Raw genomic sequence first — 23,096 nt, forward strand, 5'->3', positions numbered from 1 at the left:
GATGGCCTCAACGCAGTACTCTAGCCTCTTATCCTCTAGTCCTAACTTCCTGGGCTGTGGACGCCTGGTCAGTATTCACTCTCTATCCCCTTCCCATTTGTTAGATGAGAAAATAGACCCTCAGGTGTTCAAGGTCACATGGAGAACCAGTAGAAAAGTCAGAACTAGAACTCAGGTTTCAAATCCTAGCCCAGAAGTATTGTGGCCTAGGGGTAAATCATTTCAATGACAGTGTTCAGATCCATTTATGAGCCACATCTCTCTGCATGACCAGAATAACTGAATGCTGCATGTTGTGCTTTTGGCAAAAAGCATAAAATGGCTTGGCTAATCAACCATTTAGTCAGAATGATTCTAAAATTATTTAATTGCCAGTAAGAAGTGATAACCATAATTCGTCTATTGTCAACACAAAATTAAAACATGCTTGATATTAATATGTAAAGGAAGATCAACATAAAATTGAAAGGTCCCAGGGGAGGAGGGCTTTAATATGAAAAAGAATAGGAAAAAAATGCAGATCTGTTTGGTTGAAAACTTTTACTAGGCTCATGGAGAGACCAAATCTCATTTAAAGGAAGTTGGAAAGAAAGAATTCTTGCTTAGCACATGGAATAAGATGAGTGTGACCTGAACTGTTTACAAATAGTAACTTTCTTGAACTTTAAAAATCAACATTCCTTATTTCCATGAATTTATGAATTTATAGTGACTACTGCCAAGAATATAAACTATGGTTGTGCAATCCTATAACTATTGGTAATTATTGTTCGTGCAATAGTTAGGATAAAGGAAAATTTACGTTGACCTTTGTGTTGACATCGATATTGCATGTGTAAGTTATAAAGTGTGGTGTCTTTGATAGGACTGTGCTGCTTAATTATTCAAGCAGGAAAAATAGTTAGATTATTTGTAAAGATAAAGGCATATAGTCATGCATTGTAGCCAAAAGAATGTTGACTCATCAAAATAAATGTTAACTTTGCTTAATAGGTCATTAGATATTGAATGTTTTAACTCTCGAAGACAACAGATCTTAGCTATTATCTTGTAGGCTCTGAATAAACATGACTTTTAATGTAAGTCACATGACTCCTCACTGTGTAGAGGTGAACAGCTGTCAGGCCTCAGATCCTCCTGCCTACTCTGCAAAACTGAGGCTACTTTTGATTGGAATAAAAGTGCACACACTGACTTTTTAAAATGTGGCTTTAATTAATGGTGGGTGGGCAGACTTTTTCAAGGAGATGCATGATGTCAGTGAATATGAACTTTAATGAGAGTAAATGTATTGAGATAAACATGCGTCTCTAATTCTCTTTTTGCGGTCATTAGACCCCCAGTCTCTACTCCCCCTTTGTATGAGCAGAAGGTCTGTGGAATCAAAATGAGAACAGGCTGCGCTCGTGTTTGGAGGCAGGCCTCCTGAGCTAATCCTCCGACTGGCCTGGCTCTTGAAAACCCCAACCTCCCAGAATGACAGCAACACCAGCTCATTTTTGTTTCTTCTTTGTGCTTTTCAATATTTCCCAAATTGTCCAATATGAACATCTACTCCTTTAAATGGTGGTAGTGGTCGGGAGAACCAATGCATTCCAAAAAAAAACCACTATTCCAAGATTGTTCTGTTTAGCCAATGTTACAAACAGGAATTCAACACTGCCATTCACAAAAGACCTTAATTTTCCCCCAATATTTGAGCAGTTTAATTCATTTATTATAGCAGCTGGTTAGAGCACCCTCATGTGTCTCTGTATGGTAATATCATTTTAGATCTTCTGTGCTGTTATATCACTTCGTTTCAATCAGAGCTTCAACAGAATTTATGATGTTTCTTTCTTTCATGTTTACTTGAAACTCATTCTTGATTGAGTCTAGTTTTCTACCTTGACATAGGACTATTAATAATTCCTAAATAGATAAATCTACCTGTTCAACACAAACATTCTATCGAGAAAGATATTTCACAGCTTCCCTCAGTAGTTCTTTTTACATCTAAAGAAGTCATACTATCAAACTTCTAAATTATATCTTAAGATATGTTTAGGTAAATTATAAGCAAAAGGTACATGGACGATATCCACCATTTGTTCCCTTTCAGGAGGTTAAAAATGACTTTTAAATGAGTCCACTCGTTCCTCTTGGTGAGATAATTGCAACTTCTTTCTTAAGAGAATCTGTATCAAAATCATCCATGTATGCAATCAAATACTGCCCCTAATCACTGGACATTTCTATAATAAGGAATTTCAAAACAATACTTTCCCCAGAAGGTAAAGCTTAGAACATGGGATTTGAAATAAGACACACCGTAGTTTTATTTGCAGTACCAGTGGCTTTGCTCACTGAATTTCAGGTTCTGTCATATGGAAAAGGGTGCTGTGGGAAGACAAATGTAAGGCAAATAGCAGAGAACCTGGCACATAGTAGGTGTTCAATAAAAATGAGTTTCTTTCCCTTTAGTGAAGTGACCTTTATTTGTAAGTCAGGTAATAGAGCTAGACATAAATTCAGTCTTAACTGTTACTTAGGATTCACTCTGATCACTCTATGTATCTATATACTCATCTTTGGTACAGTTTAACATACTAATAAAAACCAGACATATAATAATTTGCTAATGTATAAAATGCTGTCAAACGTTTTGTAATTTGATCTTCCAAAAACCCATATAGGAATAAAAAACAGTATTAGTATTTCTATTTTTCAGATGAGAAACTGGTCCTCAGAGGGATCAAGTGACTAACTCAGGGTCACACAATTATGAAGTGCCGGGCTTGGAGGAGCAAACCCAGTTGTCTTCACCTTTATGTCCTTATCTACCTTTCCATGTCGCCTCTGTTGAGAATTTCACACACACACACACACACACACACACACACACACACACACACACTATTTCTGTATTTAAAAAAGTAGCGGCAGCCACCACCCTTAGAAGGTAGTTTACCAATGGGCATCTTTATTTTACAAGTTTTCTAAAAAGAATAGGTATTATTTTTTAAACAACAGGAAAAATGTTTTTAATGTCAGGAACATAACTGCTAGTATTGAAAGCAGCCCAAAGCAACTTAAGTCTTTTTTGGTGGATTCACAAAATTTTAACTAATAGCACTGTAAGTTTGAGAACACTATTCTTATGTGCTGAACTAAATGTGTTTCAACAGATAATTTATTATGGAATTACTTTGGAAAAGCACTGTTTTTTTGGTACAAGACAAATCCCCTGAGCACAAGAAAGTAAATTTTAGTCAGGGAGACAAGTGAAATACAACTGTGAGACAAGGTCTATGCTAGGTAGTATATAGAAAAATTAGCCAAAGGGCCAGTTAGTTAAGGAGAGAAAGGTTTTGTCATAAAACAACTGGGTGTTTGAGCTGGAGATATTTTCTACTGAGATAGGAGAAATGCTTTCCATGATAAAGAGATTACAAGACCAAGAAACATACAGGAACAGAAAAAACATCAGAGTTGAGGAATGATGAGACTAAGGTCTATAATAGGGTGGTAAGAAGTAACAAAAGAAACTGAATTTATTTGGTAGCTGAAATTCAAGCTTTACTTGACATTTTATATGAGAGAAGTTCAGAGGGTGAAGGGATCCAGAGTTTCTGGTTCCACGCCCTGCCCAAACCAGCACCACTCAAGGTCAGTGCTGTGGAGCACTGGGGCGCCCAGACAAAGCAGATGCGTCTAAGTTCTGTCTACAGGAAATACCACCAGAGTCAACAGGAATGGATATTGTACAAAATGTAAACACAACCTTATAGGCAAGTAAACCCAGGGCCTAATGAAGGCCTCCAAGAATAGATCCTGTGATGCCATTTAAGATAAATAATAAATAGGTCTGAACCAAGAGAACTGGATAGGATTCAAAAGAAATCACTCTCAAAGAGCAAGGAATATCAATAGAAAAGAAAATGATAAAGCTGAAGGGAACTATGGGACCAGATTGCTTTAACCTCCTATTCATACTAACCCTCTCGTTTATAGTGTTCAGCGTCCTCATGAGGCACAACCTTCATTTAGTAAATATGTTTTCTGATTGGTCTCCTTAGTTTATCAAATTAAATGCATTTTGAAAAATTAGATCAGCTCTGCCAGCCTCACCTCTGTCTTCTTGGACCCAAAAGTAGTATGTGCCTGATACTGTAGATCTTTATATAGCATATGAATCAAAAACCAACCAGAATTAAAGTCCCAAAGCAGAGAATAACTCTTAACAAAATTGTTACAGTTCCATGTAAAGTTCTATTATTCATAGAAAAATGTCTTTTAGACTGGCCTCATTAGTCAACAAGAATTATTATACATATGGTTAGTCAACAGTAATGTTCTTGAATTCCACAAATATAAATTCCACACCTTATATTTCCTAGCTAAGCCCACCCGTAGTCACTGTTTTTAAAGAATGACAGTGCTCAAGAAATCACAATGTCTTATTTAAGTTAATAAAAGACTGCATAAGCAAATTAACTGCAGTCTTCTAATAAATATTCCTTGTTTTCCTAGTTCCAGAACATGTATTTTTGAAAGATGTAAGTTGGTCTGATTTTTAGTAACTCTTAGAGATGTGGACATGTCAAAAGGATTTAATTGTTTATAAATGTACTTGGCTTTAAGCCAGCATTTGAAAATTAAATAATATGTTTTTAATGTGCTTCTCTCAGGAAAACTGATATAGGACCAGAAATATGTTAGTTGTTTTATGGCATACACCCAACTAAAAAGTCAAGTACTAACACTTCTTTGAATGCTCAAGTTAACTAAATCAGTTAGTTAAAACACAGCATCTAAGAACCTAAAATAAAGTCTAAGTAGGATTTCTAAGGCAAGCTAGGCCGTTGAGTTGGAGCACTGGGGCATTCCCTTTACAGACACAGAATGCCCTTTTTCTGATAAGAAGAGACTCCATATGGCACATACAGGGGTCATAAACTTAGCAAAATGCAGGTCCTTAAAAGAATTCTCATGTAATAAATTTTACAAAGACATCCTGGTATTGCTTTGGCTCAGTCTTCAGAAAAGCTGACTTAGGAAACTAAAATTTCATTCTCCATAGAAGTTTGTCTTTACAACCGGCAAAACAATTCTTTGTAGACTAATTAGATATGCAAACACTAAGTGTAAAAACTCTTGTAGAACTCATTGAACCCAGAGAACATGAACCCCTGGGGGTTGGTGAACCTCAGTATGATAAACGCTCACAAAGTGATTCGAGGTGGCGACAGGCTTGGGTTACATCCTGCCCCAGCCACATTGGCTATTAGACTGAGGGCAAGGTCCTCAGCTTCAGGGTGTCTGAATCCCCTCATCTGTAAAGTGGGACAAAAGTAGTATATACCTTACATGCTTGTTAGGACTAAGTAAATAGTGAATATTAAGTGCTTAGCAAGGTTTGACATATGATAAGAGACTAATGAATGTTATGCCTCATTATTATGGTCTGGCAATAACTTGGAGCAGATAAATATAAAACAGGATTGTTCTAGCCTGAACAATGCATGTATTTCCTTCTTCCAAAGCTTTTTTTTTTTTTCTTTTTTTAAATTCAGACTTCTGTCTCTGTGGTATAAAATGCAAACATTTATAAGTTTCTAAAATTCTAAGAGTAGAGACTAGCCTCTGTAGACCTGAAGACTTAAAATGCTCAAATTCAAAGATTCAAAGGCCATCAAAAATCAGCTAAGATTTTAACACTTAAGCAATTATGAGCTCATTGAAGATTTTTCATTGAGAAAAGTTATTCATTAAATTAAACTCATTTCCATGAGGCTAACCACCAAGGAGTCCTCAGCAGTCAAATTTACTTGCCTTTTTAAAAGCAGTCATGTCCAATAAGCAAGTTTTTACTGACAGTATGCCACAGAGTAAACATTAAATGGGATCAAGCAATTGATGAGAGGACAATTGTTGATGAAGAATTGTGTTGACCAAGATGGTGATATAAAAAGCCATGAGGTACTGCCATTTGCAACAACATAGATGGATCTTGAGAATATCATGCTTAGCAAAATAAGTTAAATGGAAAAAGTCAAGAACCATGATTTCACTCATATGTAGGATATAAAACTGAAAGCAACAAATGAACAAACAAGACACACAAACGGAAACTCATAGACACAAACAATAGTATGGTGGTTACCAGAGGGAAGGGGGGGGAGTACAAAAGGGTAAAGGGTGTCAAATATATTGGTGACAGAAGGAAATTTGACTGAAGAAGATTTGACTTTGGGTAGTGAACATACAATGCAATATACAGATTATGTGTTATAAAATCGTATACTTGAAATCTATATAATTTTCTTAACCACTGTCACCCCAATAAATAAAAATTTTTTTAAAGAAGCCATGAGAGCTGTGAATATGTGAAGAAGAGCATAAGAGAAGGCTGAAAACGGAATCTTGAAAGCAGCCTATTTTAAAAATCAAAGATAAAGAAAGAAGAATAAGAGACCCTTTAGAAAAGATTTAAGAGACAAAACAGAAAACAAGACTTAACTGTGTCTGGGGGCTGTGGCCTATGTTTCTGGAAAAAGCAGTCAGCATCAGTCATTGGAGAGAGACAGCAAGTCATTGTAATGGGTTCTTTCTCATGTTTTTTCTTTCTGTTGTAAAAGCAGTGATTGCACAAACAAAAGTAATAAGTTGAGCAGTGCTGAAGTATATCATAAAATGGGAACATTTCCTCCCCTCACGATCCTTGTCTCCTCCAGAACATTTCACAGTGCAAATGGACTCAAGACTGTAGGCAGGACATATGCTGTTTCACCTCTTCCTTCTCCAAACCTCATTAAAGACATAGAGATGGGGTAAAAATGGTTTAAATAAACAATAAAGAGAATGGTCAAAGAAATGAGAGCGCTCAACAAATTTCTGGAGAGTGGAAAGGAAATGATGAAATTGTAACTGATAGAGAGGAAGGGAGAAGCCACAGCAGATGGTGGAAAAGAAAAAGCAGATGAGGCAATAGCCAAAGTGAGAACCAAGATGCCCTGAGAAAATTTCACATCCAAATGAGCACTGGAGAGAAGCACAGGCCTGAGACTGGGATTAACTGGAAAACCCACAAATGTAATTCCGAACCCCATCCCCTCCTCTCCTCCATTGAGCAGAACTCCTGGAAGTCAAGCCTTTCGGAGTTAGTTAGTACCCAGCATGATAACCAATGTCTTACTTACTCACCAGAAAACAAATCTCTCTGCCCCGTAAGCTCCACCCATATAACAAGAGTTCCTAAATACCTTTTTATGACTTCATTCTTTGATATGAAGAGACCGTCCAGGGATTATCATATATTTGATTAAATTCAGCACCATGAAATTAAAAAGACCAACAGTGCAGGAAAAATGGCCCCAAGAAGAAAAATCAATAAATCAGGGATGAGAAGATAATTTTTTAAAAGCTTAATTATTCTCCTCATGGAGATTCAAGAAGATAGTAAAATCCATGAACAACAAGAATGGACGCTTTGCAAAAGTGACAAGTAGAGAACAGGAAAGAACCTGAAAGAGAAAGCCAAAGAAATCTCCCAGAAAATAAAACAAGAAGCCCAAAAAAAGACAAATGGATTCTAAGGAGATCCATAAATAGCACCCATCTTTCCCAACTGAATTTGAAACCAGCTGAAAAATGAACAGGGGAGGCAGCTAGATGGAATAAACACGTCCGTTGCACTACTGAAAAAAGTTGCACTGAGGATGTAGCTTCGAAGCTATGAATTGCTTCCTAGCACTTCACCCCTGCACCGGGCAGCCTTACTCACCCTGTCACTGGGTGGGTGCTGGGGGCTGTGCAGGGGAGCCCCTTGCTGGAGGTAGGAGCTGATTTTAACTCATCATCTCCAAAGACAAAGAGCTCAGGAGCTCTCAAGCCCTGCTCCTTCCTCTAAACTCGCAGTTGGATAAGTCACTTCTCCCCCTGGGAAGAAATGAATAAGGGGGAGGAGAGAGCCAGGAGTGTTACTCTAATGGAATTTCTTCCTCAATAAACCAGGAAGTGTTAAAAATATTAAAGAGAAAATATGATATACATGGAGGATGGATTCAGAAGGCTCAGCAACTGAGTAATTAGAATGCCATAAAGAGAGGCTAAAAACAATGAGGGGGAGGAAAATATGAAGAGAACGTCTCAGTGCTGAGGGACAAGAGGTTCCAGATTGAAAGAGCCCACTGACTGCTGAGCAGGATTAATTTTTTTTAAAATCCTAAATATATTATTGTGATATTTCAGAACACCAAGGATAGTGGAAAGTTTCTAGAACCTTTTATGTAGGAAAAAAAACCACAAAGTGAAATGAAAGCAAAAATCAGTTGTCAAAGAATCAGCCAGACATCAGCCTCCCAACCATAACACTATTGGCCAAACCCGGGGAGCAACACCGCCACAGTTTTCAGGGAAAATTATTTTCAACCCAGAATTCTATACACAGCCAAATTATTAATCAAGTGTTAGGGCTAAATAAAGACATCTTAGATATGCAAGAATTCAGGAAATGTGTCCCCTGAACACCTTGAAGGAGTTACTCAAGAAGGGGCTGTAGCAAAGGAATAAAGGAATAAAACAAGAGAGAAGACATGGCATCTAGCAGAGCGTGTCCACAACAGGAGAGCACGATGTCAGGTCTCAGCTGGGTAGCCAGTCCAGGTTGGAGTACGTAGAGGACCGTGGAGCTCCCCAAGAAACGAGGAGAAGTGATGGAGCAGGTGGAATGACTGTGAGAGTGGAAAACATTAAGTTATAGGAAATGCAACTGGTAGCCAGTAAAATGAGAAAACACCAAACCTCACTCCAGGAACGTTCTTCTTTGGCACAGAGATGGTGATATTGGATTATGAATTGTAAAATGCAGTCCTGGCACTGTCCTTGGTTGTGCGATTAACCGTTTTACATAGATGTTTATTGTTTTCAGTTTTTAGAATCAACGTCTAGACATATTGTGGAAGACTTAACTATAGTTACAGAACAGAACTTTTGTCACTATGAAAGGACAGGCACTGTTGGCTGAGACTGGAAAGCAGAAGGGGAGAGGGACTGCAATATCTTCATAAGAGACAGCACCTGTGACTTCTGGATGAAGACAAGGTGTAAGATTGCTCCTTGAAGTTGCCGAGGTCAGCAGAATCGTGATACAACCATGTTGGGGGTTGGAGTGAGGGAAGTGAGGGCTGAGTTCTCACTCTCCATAATAAGAAGACTATTAGGAAATATGGAATGTTGATTGGTAGGTAAATAAACAGTGACAGGCAGAGCTGCCACATTCAGTTGTGTCTGCCTTGCATTGCACCCTTCCAGAGGGCTACAGTCATCTGTTACTGTAAATTTGTTTAGTTATGATGGCAATTTTCTGGCAGATGTCTATAAAATGTCTTGAGGATGGGATGCCTTTCTCTATTTCTCACAAAGCTGGCGGTCCACTAGCACAGAACTGGTCGTATATAGCATTTAGGACTAAAAGCAGAATTCATCGAAAGTGACTGATGCTGGGGCTGGGCTGTGCCAAAGGGGAGAGTCAGGACAGCAGAGAGGAGAAGGGTACAAAGATTGCTGCTGCTTTCACCCTGATCTTATCTGGACTATTTGATATTTTTAAAATCATGTGCACGCATTTCCATAATTAAAAAACTTGAAAGTAATCATTGAAAACAAACACAAGAAGCCCCAGACTGTCTGGCAGCCCCTGGGATGTCCCCAGGTCCCCTTTGCTCGCTACTTCTTTTACTGAGCAAATAAAATGTGGCCAGCGGCTCTGTTAGCGGCCTGCGTGGAAGGCAACCAGCCCCTCACCCCTGAGACCCCTGGAGTGAGGGTGGGGCGCGGCCTTTTGGGACAGGACCCTCTTCTACAGCCTGTTCCTCTAAAAACTCTTGGCTTTTACTCCACTGGTCACCTCCGTGTTTCATTTCCTCCAAAGAAGCACTTGGGCTAATTGTTGCTCGTGGCGGACTTTCTTCTGGAGGTGAGGATGTTTTGGAGACATAGGGTAGGACACAACTTCTTATTCAATAATGAGACATCTCTGTTCCCGGAACCGTAACGCCGCCTCCTCTGCGGGAATGGCTGGCCTGCTCCCACTCCCCTGGGCCGGGACCTGGGCGGTGGCGCTGGAGCTCCTCTCGTCCTCCATGGCTTTCCTGGCTTTGGGCGAGATTCTCAGCCAAGGCTGAGTATAAGAAGCACCTGAGACCCGAAGTGCCCTCAAGACCCGGCCCCATCCTGCCCACAGTCTGATTTGTTCTGTCCCAGGGGAGGCCGGAGTCCGTGGGCCGAAAGGACCCCCAGGTGATCTAATGTGCAGCTCGAATAAGAACCACTGCTCGGCCCTCTCCAGGAGCCAGGGAACTAGTCCCAAACTCCTGTGTTTTACTGTGCAGATAGTTGGACTCTTTTTGTTTTACTCTTTTTTTTTCAGGCCGTGCAACCCTTCAGATAGCAGCCAGGTTGTAAAAGAGCATTCTTTCTCTTCCTCCTCTGTGTATACGCATGTATTCAGGACTTTAAAAGTGGATCATACCACATATATTATTCTGCATTTTGCTTAGATCAACTGACTTTTTTTTACGCCTGTAAGACTGATCTATCTCATTCAAAGACTACATAATATTCCATTATGCTTTACCATTTTCCTATTGATGTTATTTGGGTTTTTCCCTAATATTTTACTATTGCTAACTATGCTACAATGAACATCCAAGTGGGTGTGTGTCCTCAAAACCAATGCAAATATTTCCAAGATGGAATCACCAAGGTCAAAGGATATGTACATTTAAAATTTTTAAATGTGTTGATATGCCATTTAAACGGAGAGCAAAAACGCTCTCCGTTTAAATGGCATATCAACCTACTCTCCCACCAGCAGTTCGTTAAAAGCATCTCCTTCCCTATACTCTTACCAACACCAGATATCATCATCTATCTTTTTACTACTTGCTAAACTGCTAGGCAAAAAATGAAATAAAATAATAAAATAAAACAAGGTGTTGCATTTTTCAGTTTGTATTTCTCTGATTACTAGTGAAGTTGAACATCTTTTGTCTTTTTGTTAGTACTTTGTATTTCTCCTGTGAATAGATTTTTGATGACTATTAGTTTGGAAGATGCAATGCCATCCCCCCTATTTCTCTATTTTTTTCCCTATTATAGTAGGTCTGTAATGTTACTCAGTTAATTCTTCATTTATTCAAAAGAAAGGAGGATAGCAGAGTATTAATAATTCAAAATTTGAGAAAAGCACAATGTAATCTATATTAGAATTTTAAATGTGTTTCTTAAAGAGTGAAGAAATCTTTCTCACTAGTCCCCCAACAGATTACTCCTGACATCGTATTGGCCCAAATTGAATCATCATATGTCATCTATTGAAAAAAAAATGAGTGACAGGACAATGAAATTACTTTATTGATTTGGGCTGCTCTGGGGTCAGAGAGAAGCCCGGCTACCTCTGAAACGCGTGGCTGCCCAACACCTGAATAAAGTGAGGAAGGAAGAGGAGAGTGGCCTTGGCCATTCAACAGTGAGTGAATGATGATCAGCAGTGTGCACCACTGTCCTGTGTATTTGTAGATTTATAAGGTGTATCATTAAGATCCAACTTAAATTAATATGCAAATTCCTCAATTAACCATATAAAAATAACCAGCTTTGAAGTTTGCAACCTGGGAACTTGCATTACAAAGGGAAGATGGTAATATTTCCTGTCATTTGGAAACCTAGGGATATTATTTGTGAGTAAATGACTCAGCCTTGAAAGAAATAAGCTGTGAAGAATTAGCATTCATAATCAATTCCCAAGCTCAAGGGAGATCACAACTGACAATGAGAGACTGTCCCCAACAGGTACCTAAAGCAATGTGACAGGAAGAAGTGCTGTGGGGGTGATCGTCTTAGGGATCTCAACAAGACCATGGCTTTGGTCCTTGGCTCAGTTACAGAGCAGAAAAAGAGAGCCCCCTGCCGAGAGTCCCCATCCTCAACTTGCATCCCCAAAACAGAGGGTATCTGGGGTGGGGGGCATAGATGGAGGGAGCAGGGCACCCTCTTGTTGACATTCTCCAAGAAAGTACTCTGAACAAAATTCTTAGGGTAACAAACACATTAGGAGAACTATTTCTAACAAATTGGAGGTGGTAGTTGAAAGCCTGCTATGCCCACTCCCTGAGATTCTGGTACAGTTGGTGTGAGTGAGGGACATGGGTGGGAGGCTCCGGCACGCAGCCCAGGTGGAGCTACCCAAACCACTCATGCTCACCCCTCCCCTGGACACCCCAAACATACAGATACCAATATTCCAGGGCCTCGCCATGGGTAACTGAAGCCTGGTGCTCAGACCTGGTTTGCCTCTTCCACAGACTCGATTTCTGACCAACACTCTAGCAGAACTGAGTGTGCAGAAATGTTCTTTATTCCAGAAAGTCAGTCCAAATTTATTCACATGCCTGGAAATGTGTCAAAAACATTCTAGAGCTGAAGGAGCCAAGACCTCACGGTGGCCCTACGGCTGTTAATTCATTCCCAGGTTGGGCCTCAGCATCCAGATGTTTCCCACATAGCTAGTCATAGCGGATGGAGCCCTGTTACATTTGGAATTGTCCTCGTCAACATGAGCCAGCTTTAGAGGGCAAGGACGGAGAAGTGAGCAGGAGGAAGGTCATTAGCTTGGTCCTCCACGTCACAGAGATCTGGGCTTCTTTAAAGAATATTGGAATGAACTCCTTTTCTGGAACTCCACTCCCCCATGTGCCCCCACCCCCATATCTTTATATTTTGGGTGTTTGGTATTAGGCTCACTGCGTGACCTGGACTGCAGGCCTGTGCCACTAACACAATCCTAGGAGGCCTATCTTGGTCCCCAACTCTGCCCCACTTGGTTCTCATCCGTCCAGCAGCTTTCCCTCCTGAGATGCAAAAAATAAGAACATTATAGAAGCATAGGATTGTTGTGAAGATTAAGGTAATTGACACAGTGTAGAAAGCATTAACACAACACCTAGAACGTGGGGAGAACCCCATAAAGAGTAATAATCACCAGTATTGGCTTATTAAAAGATGTGGGTTTAGCAACTACTTTGTTCATCTCATTTGAGTAATATACATTTTAATAATAATATACATTTTAATATAATAAAGCTTTATTTATTTAGAAAATGCTCTAATTTTCTTACTCTTCAAACTGGCCTTGTACCCTATTAAATTAAAATTGCTGAGGTTTTTGATATACTGATAACCTAATGGGGTTCACAGTTAGGCACTGACCTCCACTCTCTCCCTGCCTCCTCACATGCTGTAATCAGGGCAGTGTGGCTGGAGTGACCAGCAAGTGACCTTGGACATCTCCCAGTCCTAAGCCCCAGGATCCTGTATCTTCAGTCATTTTTTGGTTGCTCCGAAAGTTGTAGCATGTGTCACAAGCTCGAGTCCATCTCCACTGAACTTGCCTGTCTTTCCCCACAGGCTGTAAAGAGGTTTTTGAAACAAGAGTGCAAGTGTCACGGCGTGAGTGGTTCATGCACTCTGCGGACATGCTGGCTGGCCATGGCCGACTTCAGAAAAACGGGTGATTATCTGTGGAGAAAGTACAACGGGGCCATCCAGGTCGTCATGAACCAGGATGGCACTGGCTTCACTGTGGCTAACAAGAGGTTTAAGAAGCCAACGAAAAACGACCTCGTGTATTTTGAGAATTCTCCAGACTACTGTATCAGGGACCGAGATGCAGGTAAGTTCAAAACACTTCATTCACAGCACCTAATTCTTGCAATGGTCAATACTTCCCCATTTAAATGCAGTTCTGTATTTTCAGCCTGCCAATTTTATAAGTGCATCCTGCTGCTTTCAGGTTCAAAGCTCATGTTCTTATAATTCATGTTTAAAGTACACGAAGAGCTCTTCTAAGATTCTGAGAAATGGGAACCCAACAAGAATGTACATGGCAAAAAGTCAAAATATGCTAATTAGCAAAATCCTTCAGCCTGGACCAAACCTTTCCTGTGATCGTGAAGCTGAGAGGAGCTTCGCAGTGTGTCTTCTCCTTTATGAATCTCACCTCTGTGATTACGGAAGAGGGTCCTAGGGCTTTAAAGTTCGCCTTTCTCGATATCTGCCATACTGCACATTCCCTTACTCTTTCCAATATGCTCAGAAGTTGCCAAATATTAGAAAAGCAAGAATTCATCCCCACTGGTTTGGCTGTTGGTGGGCAGTGGATGAGGGCTGTGTAAGAAGCACTTCATTTATTAAAACCACACGCTTCCCTTGCATGCAACTTTTTCTCCGTCCTGAGCTCGCTAGAGCATCTCCTTCAGCCTCAACACAGCTATTTCCACGTGTGTATCTCATACCTGTGCTATTCTCCACCTCTCACCCCTCCTGGTCAGCACCAAACTCCAGGCTTAGCACAGTCTTTGCAAAGACTGATACAAATGTGAATGAATACAAGTCTCAGTGGATAGGAGGTGATGGGAAACCCACAGCCAATTTTGGCTCAAGCCAACTTCTCAGACTTAGTAGAAAGCAAAGGAATTCATTATCAGAAAAAACATTCTCGAATATAAATTCTGACTTTACTTTTCATTCCAAAGTAATTGCAAAGAATCAATAAAACAATGCAGATGGCAGCCAGCTCCTAACATTAGATCAACCAAGAGACACGATTACAAGAGAATATCACAAGAAGTCCAAAGCCTATTCTTTGTCCCAAGAGGTTGAATTTCCTTCACGGTTGATGAGGTAGTTCTTTGCAGCACTTGAACAGGTTTGTACACGCAGTCTCTGGATTAATAACTACTGAGAGGAAGGGCCAGATTCTGTGCCCTGCTGCATTCCTGACATGCTTTGGGACCTCTAACAAGTCATCCTTTTTGTCGGACCAAAGTTTTGGCAGAACCCCTGTGAAACCTGTGCTTTTTGATACAGGATTGTCTCAGAGGTTTGGGTCCCTTTCTGCCATTAACTAGCTGCTTAAATTAACTTCAGTCTCTTCAGACAGAACATGGAAACGATGATATCAGAATCATTTTAGGAACTACGTATTGACTCCTGTGTGCCAGGTATTGGGCTAAGATCATTGCACACATGGTTTTATTTAATCCTTAGAGCCGCCCTATGATATCAGTGCATTGGAATTGGATACTAGAGGAAAAAAGAGAAGAGGGTGGTTCCTGGTTGATCAATACCAAGCAAGGACCAAATTCGCATCTTATATTTTAAAATCAGATAAGCAGCCCTGGATGTCATCATCCCAGTTGTATGGGCAAGAAAAGTGAATGATCAGCTCAAGATCTCATTGGTCTTAGAGGGGACAGATGTCTGACTGTCTGACCCCATGACCTGTGCTCTTGACCCTTACACTATGACAGTTTGTCCCTGCCTATCTCCCAGAGTATGTATGTGAAGAGGCCTTGTGAAGTAAAAACCTCATTGCAAATGTAAGAGGACCTGCTTCCCTGAAATATCTTTTCTCGTTTTTTTTGGATTGGAGCAGTTTAAACAGTGAAACAAACAATTATGCTTGATGATCCATCATTTAACTGCCTCCTGAATATTCAATGAAATAAAGACCTTACTTTCTCTTCCCACAGAAGAGATTCTGAAACCCCTGATGTACCTTCAGGATACTAAGTTATTCTTGCACACTTTGATTTTTCTACTCCCTGTAGTAGAACACGATTCTGCAGCACCTGCCACGTGTTATGGCTTGACTTACATTCTCTCCTTGGTTTTCATGGGAAGCCTATTGGTGGGTATGTTATTATTTCATTTTATGAGAGAAGAAGCTGAGGCTCTGACAGACAGGTTATGGATTTTGCCCAAAGACTCTCAACTGGTAAGAGGCAGAGCAGGGACTTGAATGTGAGTCCATCCATTCTTTTAATCATTTTACTCTGCCTCCAGAAGTGCCAGCCACAAGGCACACCGCAGCTGGTGTGGGCTTTCTGAGAGAATCTATATAATCTGTTCATGCTCTTAATTTATTTATCTTCTCCCTTAGGCTCATTTAAGCTTATCTGACTTGAGAAGATGTGAATGGTTGGTGTTGATTAACCAGGAGCCACCCTGTTATTCTTTTATTATTTAAGTAACCTGTTCTAATATATTAGATCAGATTTCCACTAAGATTCCTAGATTATTCATAAATTACGTGAACTATATGTAATGCCTTCTTTAGCTGAGCCTAAGAAAATGCAGTCATTCATGCAAACCTTGCAATATATTTTTATTCTGTTGACCATCAGATGATTACTTCAGTGAAAATATGATTCAGAGTATTTGACATCATGTAAGCAGAGAATATTTTTTTTGTTCATATTTGGAGGCATGTACAGATAGCCAGCCACATGTATGAGATGCAGCTTTTCCCTGAGAAAGCCTGTTTCAACCTCACAGGCTTCATACCTGTCTGTATAATTGATGACCACCTATAGACGAGGCTTTATCCTGGCCATAGCATGCACTTTATCAAGTCGGTCAAAACAGTCGTGGAAGTGTGTGGTTCAGAAACATCCTGGAGTAGCTCCTAACTTCTGCTTGTGGAGGCAGGGAGATGGGACAGATCTGCAAGAAGGGGAGATTCCTGCATCTAACTCACACTGGCATTCCTTCTCTGAGCTCTGCTCCCTCCTCTGAAACAAAGGTATTGGGTGGATGCTGACATCCTCTCAGCATGCAGATGTCACTGAAAGAGCACAAAACTGAGGAACCCTTCTCTTACTAGAATCATACTATGTTAGGAACGGCCTGTTTTCTGGTAAATGGAACTCCCACATGTTCGAAATCGGTTACCATCATAGGTATCCAGGCTCTAAAATAAGTCAGAAGTTTGCAGTCAAATTTAAAGCAAATGATGTGTGTATATGTATGTGTGTGTATGTGTGTGTGTGTGTGTGTGTGTGTGTGTGTAATCTTTTTTTCTCTATGAAAATGAACATAACCTTTCCCTGGAGTACATCTTGTACCATCCAATCTGCTTTATTATGCTCATATTGTTTTATTTTTCTTTTTAAAAATATCACACAGATTTAATATTCAACTTATTAGGCACCTGCTACTTACCAGCACTAGAAAAGCGATGGTGGTAGGCAGGTTGAACATTGTCAAGTAATAGATTCTTGGAACTGACTGCCTTTGCTCTTGCTGGTCAGCACCGGTTTCCTGTTCAAGTTAACTTGGATTTGACTGGAGCAAAATGGCTTGTGTTGTCATTTCAATTTGTGGAGTGAACATATCTATAGGTCTAGTCTACTGTTTGCCGAAATGAGGCCCCCTTCAGAGACCTATTGAGTCAAAATCTCAGGGAGTTGTTCCTGAGATTCTGTATGTGTTTCAAACTTAAACACATCAAAATTTGAAAAATCAATGGTTTAGGTAAACCATGAATCCTGATTTTTCTATAAGTATTGGGTAAGAAGAAATCCAGGGAGAAATTATTATTTTGGGTGGTGAGAGGGATATCTGATCTCTTACAAAGAAGTTCTTTATTTGAGGATTTCTAAATAAATGTCACCCCAAAAATATCCCCCACACTGGCTTGCCCAGTATAATAGGGTGTTTCTTCACATTTAAGCCCTGCATTTTCAGAAACCCTTTTTTACTGTAAGCACATTAAAATTATTTCAGCCAGACTCCAGGTGGGGAAGGGTGATGGGAACATTGGGTGAATTCTGCTAAGAGTTAGGCCCTGTGCTACACATCTATATGCATTTTCTCTTAATCTGCACAGCAGTGCCCTCTCTTTAGAGAGAAGGAAACTGAGGCTCTGAAAAGCTACTTAACTTGCCCAAGACTTTGTGGCCTGTAAGTGGTAAACAAAACAAAATAAAACTCAAAAGAGAAATCTATACTTTTCTCACTATACCACTTTACCTTCTGAAATTTGAGAGGGAAGGGGAGATCTGTGTAATAAAGAGGCAGCCTAGGGACGTGGGAACACAATCGGATGATGAGGTATCCACAAAGTGGGAAGGTAGGAAGTGGTTAGGCTCAACTCACCGAGGTTTGGCTCAGGTTACCTTGACACCCCAGTCAATTACAAGCCCTTCAAGGTTTCAAGAGTATTAATGATGTTCATTGTTCCTAAGAAATGATAAGCTCAAAAGGCAATTATGGAAGAAATTCTTATGGCAACAACAACAACAACAAAAGACCTTTTCCCCTAGTCTTCAACTATAAATACTCCCCTCAGATTCAAAGAGTCCATACAACCATGTGATGCCGTGCATATGACATTCTGCAGGCCAAATTGGAGGATAGATCTAGGGAACCAGGCTTTCTGGGATGGGTATTCTGGCAATTTGTGGTTATCTACTCTGGTTATTGCTCCAGGCAGCCATAAATCAAAGAAGCCCTTAAGTTAGAGATAGGTTCATCTCCAGCTAAGGAATGCTGCTGTCCCCTCCAGAGAAGCGTCTGCACCTAATCACAGGCCACTTTCACTGGTTCTGATGTAAAAGCCCTGACCTGGGCCAGAGGTCACCCTGAGGTCTCCTCATCAACTAGAGGAAACAAGCAACTCTCCACCCCTTCTCCAGTCAAGTTCAGAAAACAAACAGTCCAGCGGTTGTTTAACTTGTTGCCTGCAGAAAGCTCAATACCTGGCTGACAGCTGTAGGCTGTGAATGGTGTAAGTGCTCAGATATCACGGTATTTTTCCACGTAAATCATATTTGGCAAACAGCTCAGAATCCATAGGAACACAATTTCAACCGTGGTTTACAGAGATTGGGGTTCTAGACACATCCTGTAGTGTGTGGCCAGCTTTGCAGGACCTCTGAACACTGTGACTTTGACCTGATTAAAAACAAGGGAGCAACATGTAAGCAAATGGCAATGGGTGGACCTTATTTTGATACTAAAAGTACAGTTCCTACCAGTTCACGTTAAGGCCCTCGTTTCTTCACGGAACAAATGTTTGTTGAGCCCCTTCCATACGCCAGACACGATGATAAGCCCCAGGAATGCAAAGCTGAGGAAGATGAGCTTGGTCCGTGACCTCATGGCCTCACAGGCCCCAGTCCCAGGTTGGCAAGGGGTGGGACACGGCCCTTGAGTCCAGACAGGAAAGTGGTGTTTCTTAGGTTTCAGTCCTCACTCCATTGCTTAGCTGCAAGGTCTTTCCTATCATTTGTCATTCTGAAAAAGTTATTTACTTCTTTCCGCTTTGGGGCTTATTATAGGCATTCATGAATTAATATCTAAAATTTGCTAAGATAGCTAGACCAGAGGAGAGCAATATGAAAAATGTACTTGTGAGGCTTTTAAGTCACCATTTTCATAGGCAATTAATTGATTATGTTGCATAATTAATATTAATTATTATCCAGTGGACCATCTTTTCAAACTGTTAGTGGCATGTAATGCCATTAACCTGTCTTTCCTTCCTAAAACACTCCATTTCCTTGTCCTCTGTAACACCACATCCTCCTGGTTTTCTTCCTGCCCCAATAGCTGGTCTTTTGCAGTTTCAGTTGCTAGTTCCTTCTCTTCCACTTTCTAAATTCTGAAGATCTTCAGGGTTCCTTCCCAGCCTTCTTCTCTTCTCTCTGTATCTTCTCCCTGGGTGGTCTCCTTCATTTAACTATTTCAGCCCTCATCTGTGTCCTCTCTCCTCCCGAATCACACAGACATCCACCCCACCGGTCAGACCACACACCTGTAAGTCGGTTGTTACCCTACTTTCTCATTTCCACATCCGGTCAATCACCAGGTCTATCTGGTATCAAGTATCTATCTGCTTCTCCATCTCGGAAAGCCTTGTTCTCATTCATAGCACATGCCACCAGTTTTAGTTAACTTGTTTAAATATTTGTTTGTTACCTGTCTGTTCCACTAGACTCTGATTCTGTGATGGCAAGAACTACATCCGTCTGTTCACCACTGGGTCCCCAGCACCTACTAAATAAACATGTGTTGAATTGAATTGAATGGCAAGATATAAACAACACAAAATATGTTCATCGCGTTAGCTGAATTCTTAGTTATGTTGGTACAGTGTCATAGCTTGAAGATAACTTGATTTCTCCAACAGGTAATTACTAAACATGACTTCACTCGTCACTGATTGATTACTTTGTAATACACAGCTTATGAAAATTCCTATTTAATCTTAACTTAAGTGTTAAGTGGATTTTCCCCTCATATTCAAGTGCATTAGTGGAGCATTTACAGTGCTGAAGATGTTACTGGCTGCCCATTTCCCTGGATGAGATAAAAAGTCTCCAGTGCAGTGGCAGACTTTATCTATCGCTTTTAACTGCCACTAATTCTTTTACTCTTTGGGGGCCTTTTTCTTTGACTATTATCAGTGGAATTACTGGGTAGTTCATCCATTTTCATTGTTAATATGAGCAAAAATATTACTAATTTTATTTTGTTGTAGACGTGATCTGTAAATCTGCATTACTTTTCAGAATATAGACTTTCTAAAATTACTATACTTCTAGGGTATACTAAAAAGTGCCCTGATTTCAAATAATTGACAGTGGCAATCAGATTTAATTTATGAAAATACAACTTATTTCTTTCAAAACAAAGAAAATTTCAGGAAAAAAATTTCAAGAAACAATTTTATTTCTTTTGGTTTTGAAGTCTTTGATGTAATTTCAACTACTAACAAAGAATTTACGAAATAGATGTCTTTTTTTGTGTGTGAAAATAGAGAAAAATTAATTTCCAATTACCATATTATTGTGTGCAAACAAAAGAATGATGTGATGTTAAAGTACTTTAAAATAATGTATCTACTTAATTCATCTAGGCTTTCTCACGAAACTAGTTTGTGCCAGTGTGGTAAATCTCCTCTTCAAAGTAATCATATTTCACACTCTCGGGGACAAAGCCTGCACTGTGGAGTAGGAGACTCTGGGGCTACCTATTGCTGCCCATTGCTATTTCTACTGATTACTAATGGGGTAGCCATTGACAAATTAACTTCTCTGAAGGTATGTGTCAATGGCTTAAGATAAATGTTTCACCTAGAAATTCTTAAGGTTCTGATGAGTCAGTAAATGAATAATTAATTGTTAATTAATTTTACTCTGCTTGCAGTTACAGAACCAGAACTTGATGCCACAAACTCTAAGTTGTCATTTTGAATTTCTACCATGTAAAAATGTGCCACAGTTTTTGTATGTGTTCTCTATATTCAAATGGGGTAATTTGAATAGAAACAAGCTTTTAGCTAGTCTACTCTCACTGTAGTGCCCCAGGACTAGGTGACTGCTCCCTGGAGAAGTGTTCCCTCATTTAGAGAGGGATGGCTGATCTTAATTTTTAAGAAATTATTTTAAATTTAATATTTAATAAATCAGAAAAATATATGTTGGCCACCTGAGCGTTATGCAGTATATAGAAGAAATATAAAACTCCCCTGTCCTTGGGGAGACAAGATACGTGAGAAATCATCAAATATTTCAAAATAGTGTATGAGCCGTATTGCATGACTTGCCTTATAGGACTTAGGAAGGAGGTCAGCTAGGCTTGGAGCAGACAGAGAGAGCTCTATGAAAGGTACAGAAATAGGCCTGAATCTTGAAGGACGAGAAGACTTTCAATCTAAAAGAGGGAGAGGAAAGCCCAGAGCAACAGATAAGAGTAACTCTTATGAGTCAACAGTGTACAGGTCTGTGATATCAGAAAGTCACTTCAGTGGGACAGTGAGAAGGTAGCCTGATTAGAGGGTGCAGGTGAGAAGTAATGGGAAATAAACTTGGGTAGACTAGTTAGTACCAGATATGGAAAGCCTTGAAGAGTCTGATTTCAACAACTTTAATTCATGATGGGATTTGCTAATTTAATGGGACATGCTTTCCTGTGCTAGTCACTTTTCCTAGTTATTATGAAAACATTGAATAAAATCATCTGAGATAAGTGGAGACATTGTCTTTCCTAGCTTTAGCTTTGTGATTCTTAATGAAAGGAAGAGGTAAGCCTTGCAAGTATGAATGTGAGGTCTCTAACATTTGCTCTTTAACATTCTTTTCTTCCCTCCATAAATCTGTGTCATTAGTGACAACGCGTAAGTCAACCAGAGGAGAAACAGCCTATTGGATGACGGGCTTAAGTGAATCTTGCTTTACACTCTAATGGTCAACATATGGGCTTCTGTCAGCCTGGAGTGGCAGGAATTTCCAAAGACACAGGCCCATCCACAGAGAGAGAGCATGAGAGAGCGCCCTTCCTCCAGGTCCCAGAGGTGTGGGTCTGGGAACTATTAGCAAAAGCCCTCCATCCTGCTCTGCTGTCAGGAAGATGCATGTCGGTGGAGACAGAAATGCTTTTGCCCTGGGAACCCTGACTCCGTTATTAATTTTATAGCTCTGGGGATGGGATGCTTTATTCTGTAAAGTTCCTTCAGCATTGCCTACAGAAAGTTCATTATGTGGTCCCAAATTTACATGATTTTGGAACTTTGATTCTTCATCTTTTTCCCTATGACTATACGAGCTCTTGTGTGAGTCAAGGTGAGGACAGCGCCTAAGGGGAGGAGAAGGGTAGATCTGGCTGGAGCCCACACCTCCCATGGCATAGACCTTACAGACTGCCTGGATCTTACAGATACTGAATCTAGGCAGATGACCTCATGACAGTGTGGTGTGTAAAGATGGCAGAAGAAGATTGGGCTTGCTGAGCCTGCATCTGCCACACTGTCTGGGGACTGGGCTGTGTGCCCAGGCAGGCCACACAACTGGGCACACCTCACAAACGTAAAGCAAAGGGAAGTCTGGGAAATGAGCTTCCGACTTGTCACTTCTCTTAAGTGAACCGAGTAAATCAAAGTGCAGTAAGAGGTAACATATTTAAGCAATATAAATGATGGTTTAAATAAACATACTAAATGCAAAGCATCTAACTATATGTTTATCCTTTTAACATATCAATTTGGGAGGCTAATTTTGGTTGTTACTCAAAAATATTTTTACAATTTCACCTTCGAAATATTTTTTGAGCCAGCCACATGTGCTTCTGTAGACATCGTATGCTGCAGATATTTGATTTATAAAGATCAGTTTGGTTTTTGGAAGTTGTTCAGGGAATCTTAGAATAAAGTCTGGAATAAAGTGGTCAGGCTATGTCCTCCATTTTGGGTGAGATACAGATTGATGCTA

General features: G+C 40.1%; 1 protein-coding gene across 1 annotated transcript in view; it reads left to right on the forward strand.

The window, feature by feature from the left end:
• Positions 1–23,096, forward strand: part of WNT2 (Wnt family member 2) — a 38,906-nt gene that overhangs the window by 8,413 nt on the left and 7,397 nt on the right. Inside the window, exon 4 of the mRNA XM_006910580.1 lies at positions 13,450–13,714. Coding sequence (XP_006910642.1) covers positions 13,450–13,714 — 265 coding nt within the window. The remainder of the gene's footprint in view (positions 1–13,449; positions 13,715–23,096) is intronic.

This window comes from Pteropus alecto, unplaced genomic scaffold (genome assembly GCF_000325575.1).
Source record: "Pteropus alecto unplaced genomic scaffold, ASM32557v1 scaffold22, whole genome shotgun sequence".
Classification (NCBI taxonomy): Eukaryota; Metazoa; Chordata; class Mammalia; order Chiroptera; family Pteropodidae; genus Pteropus; species Pteropus alecto.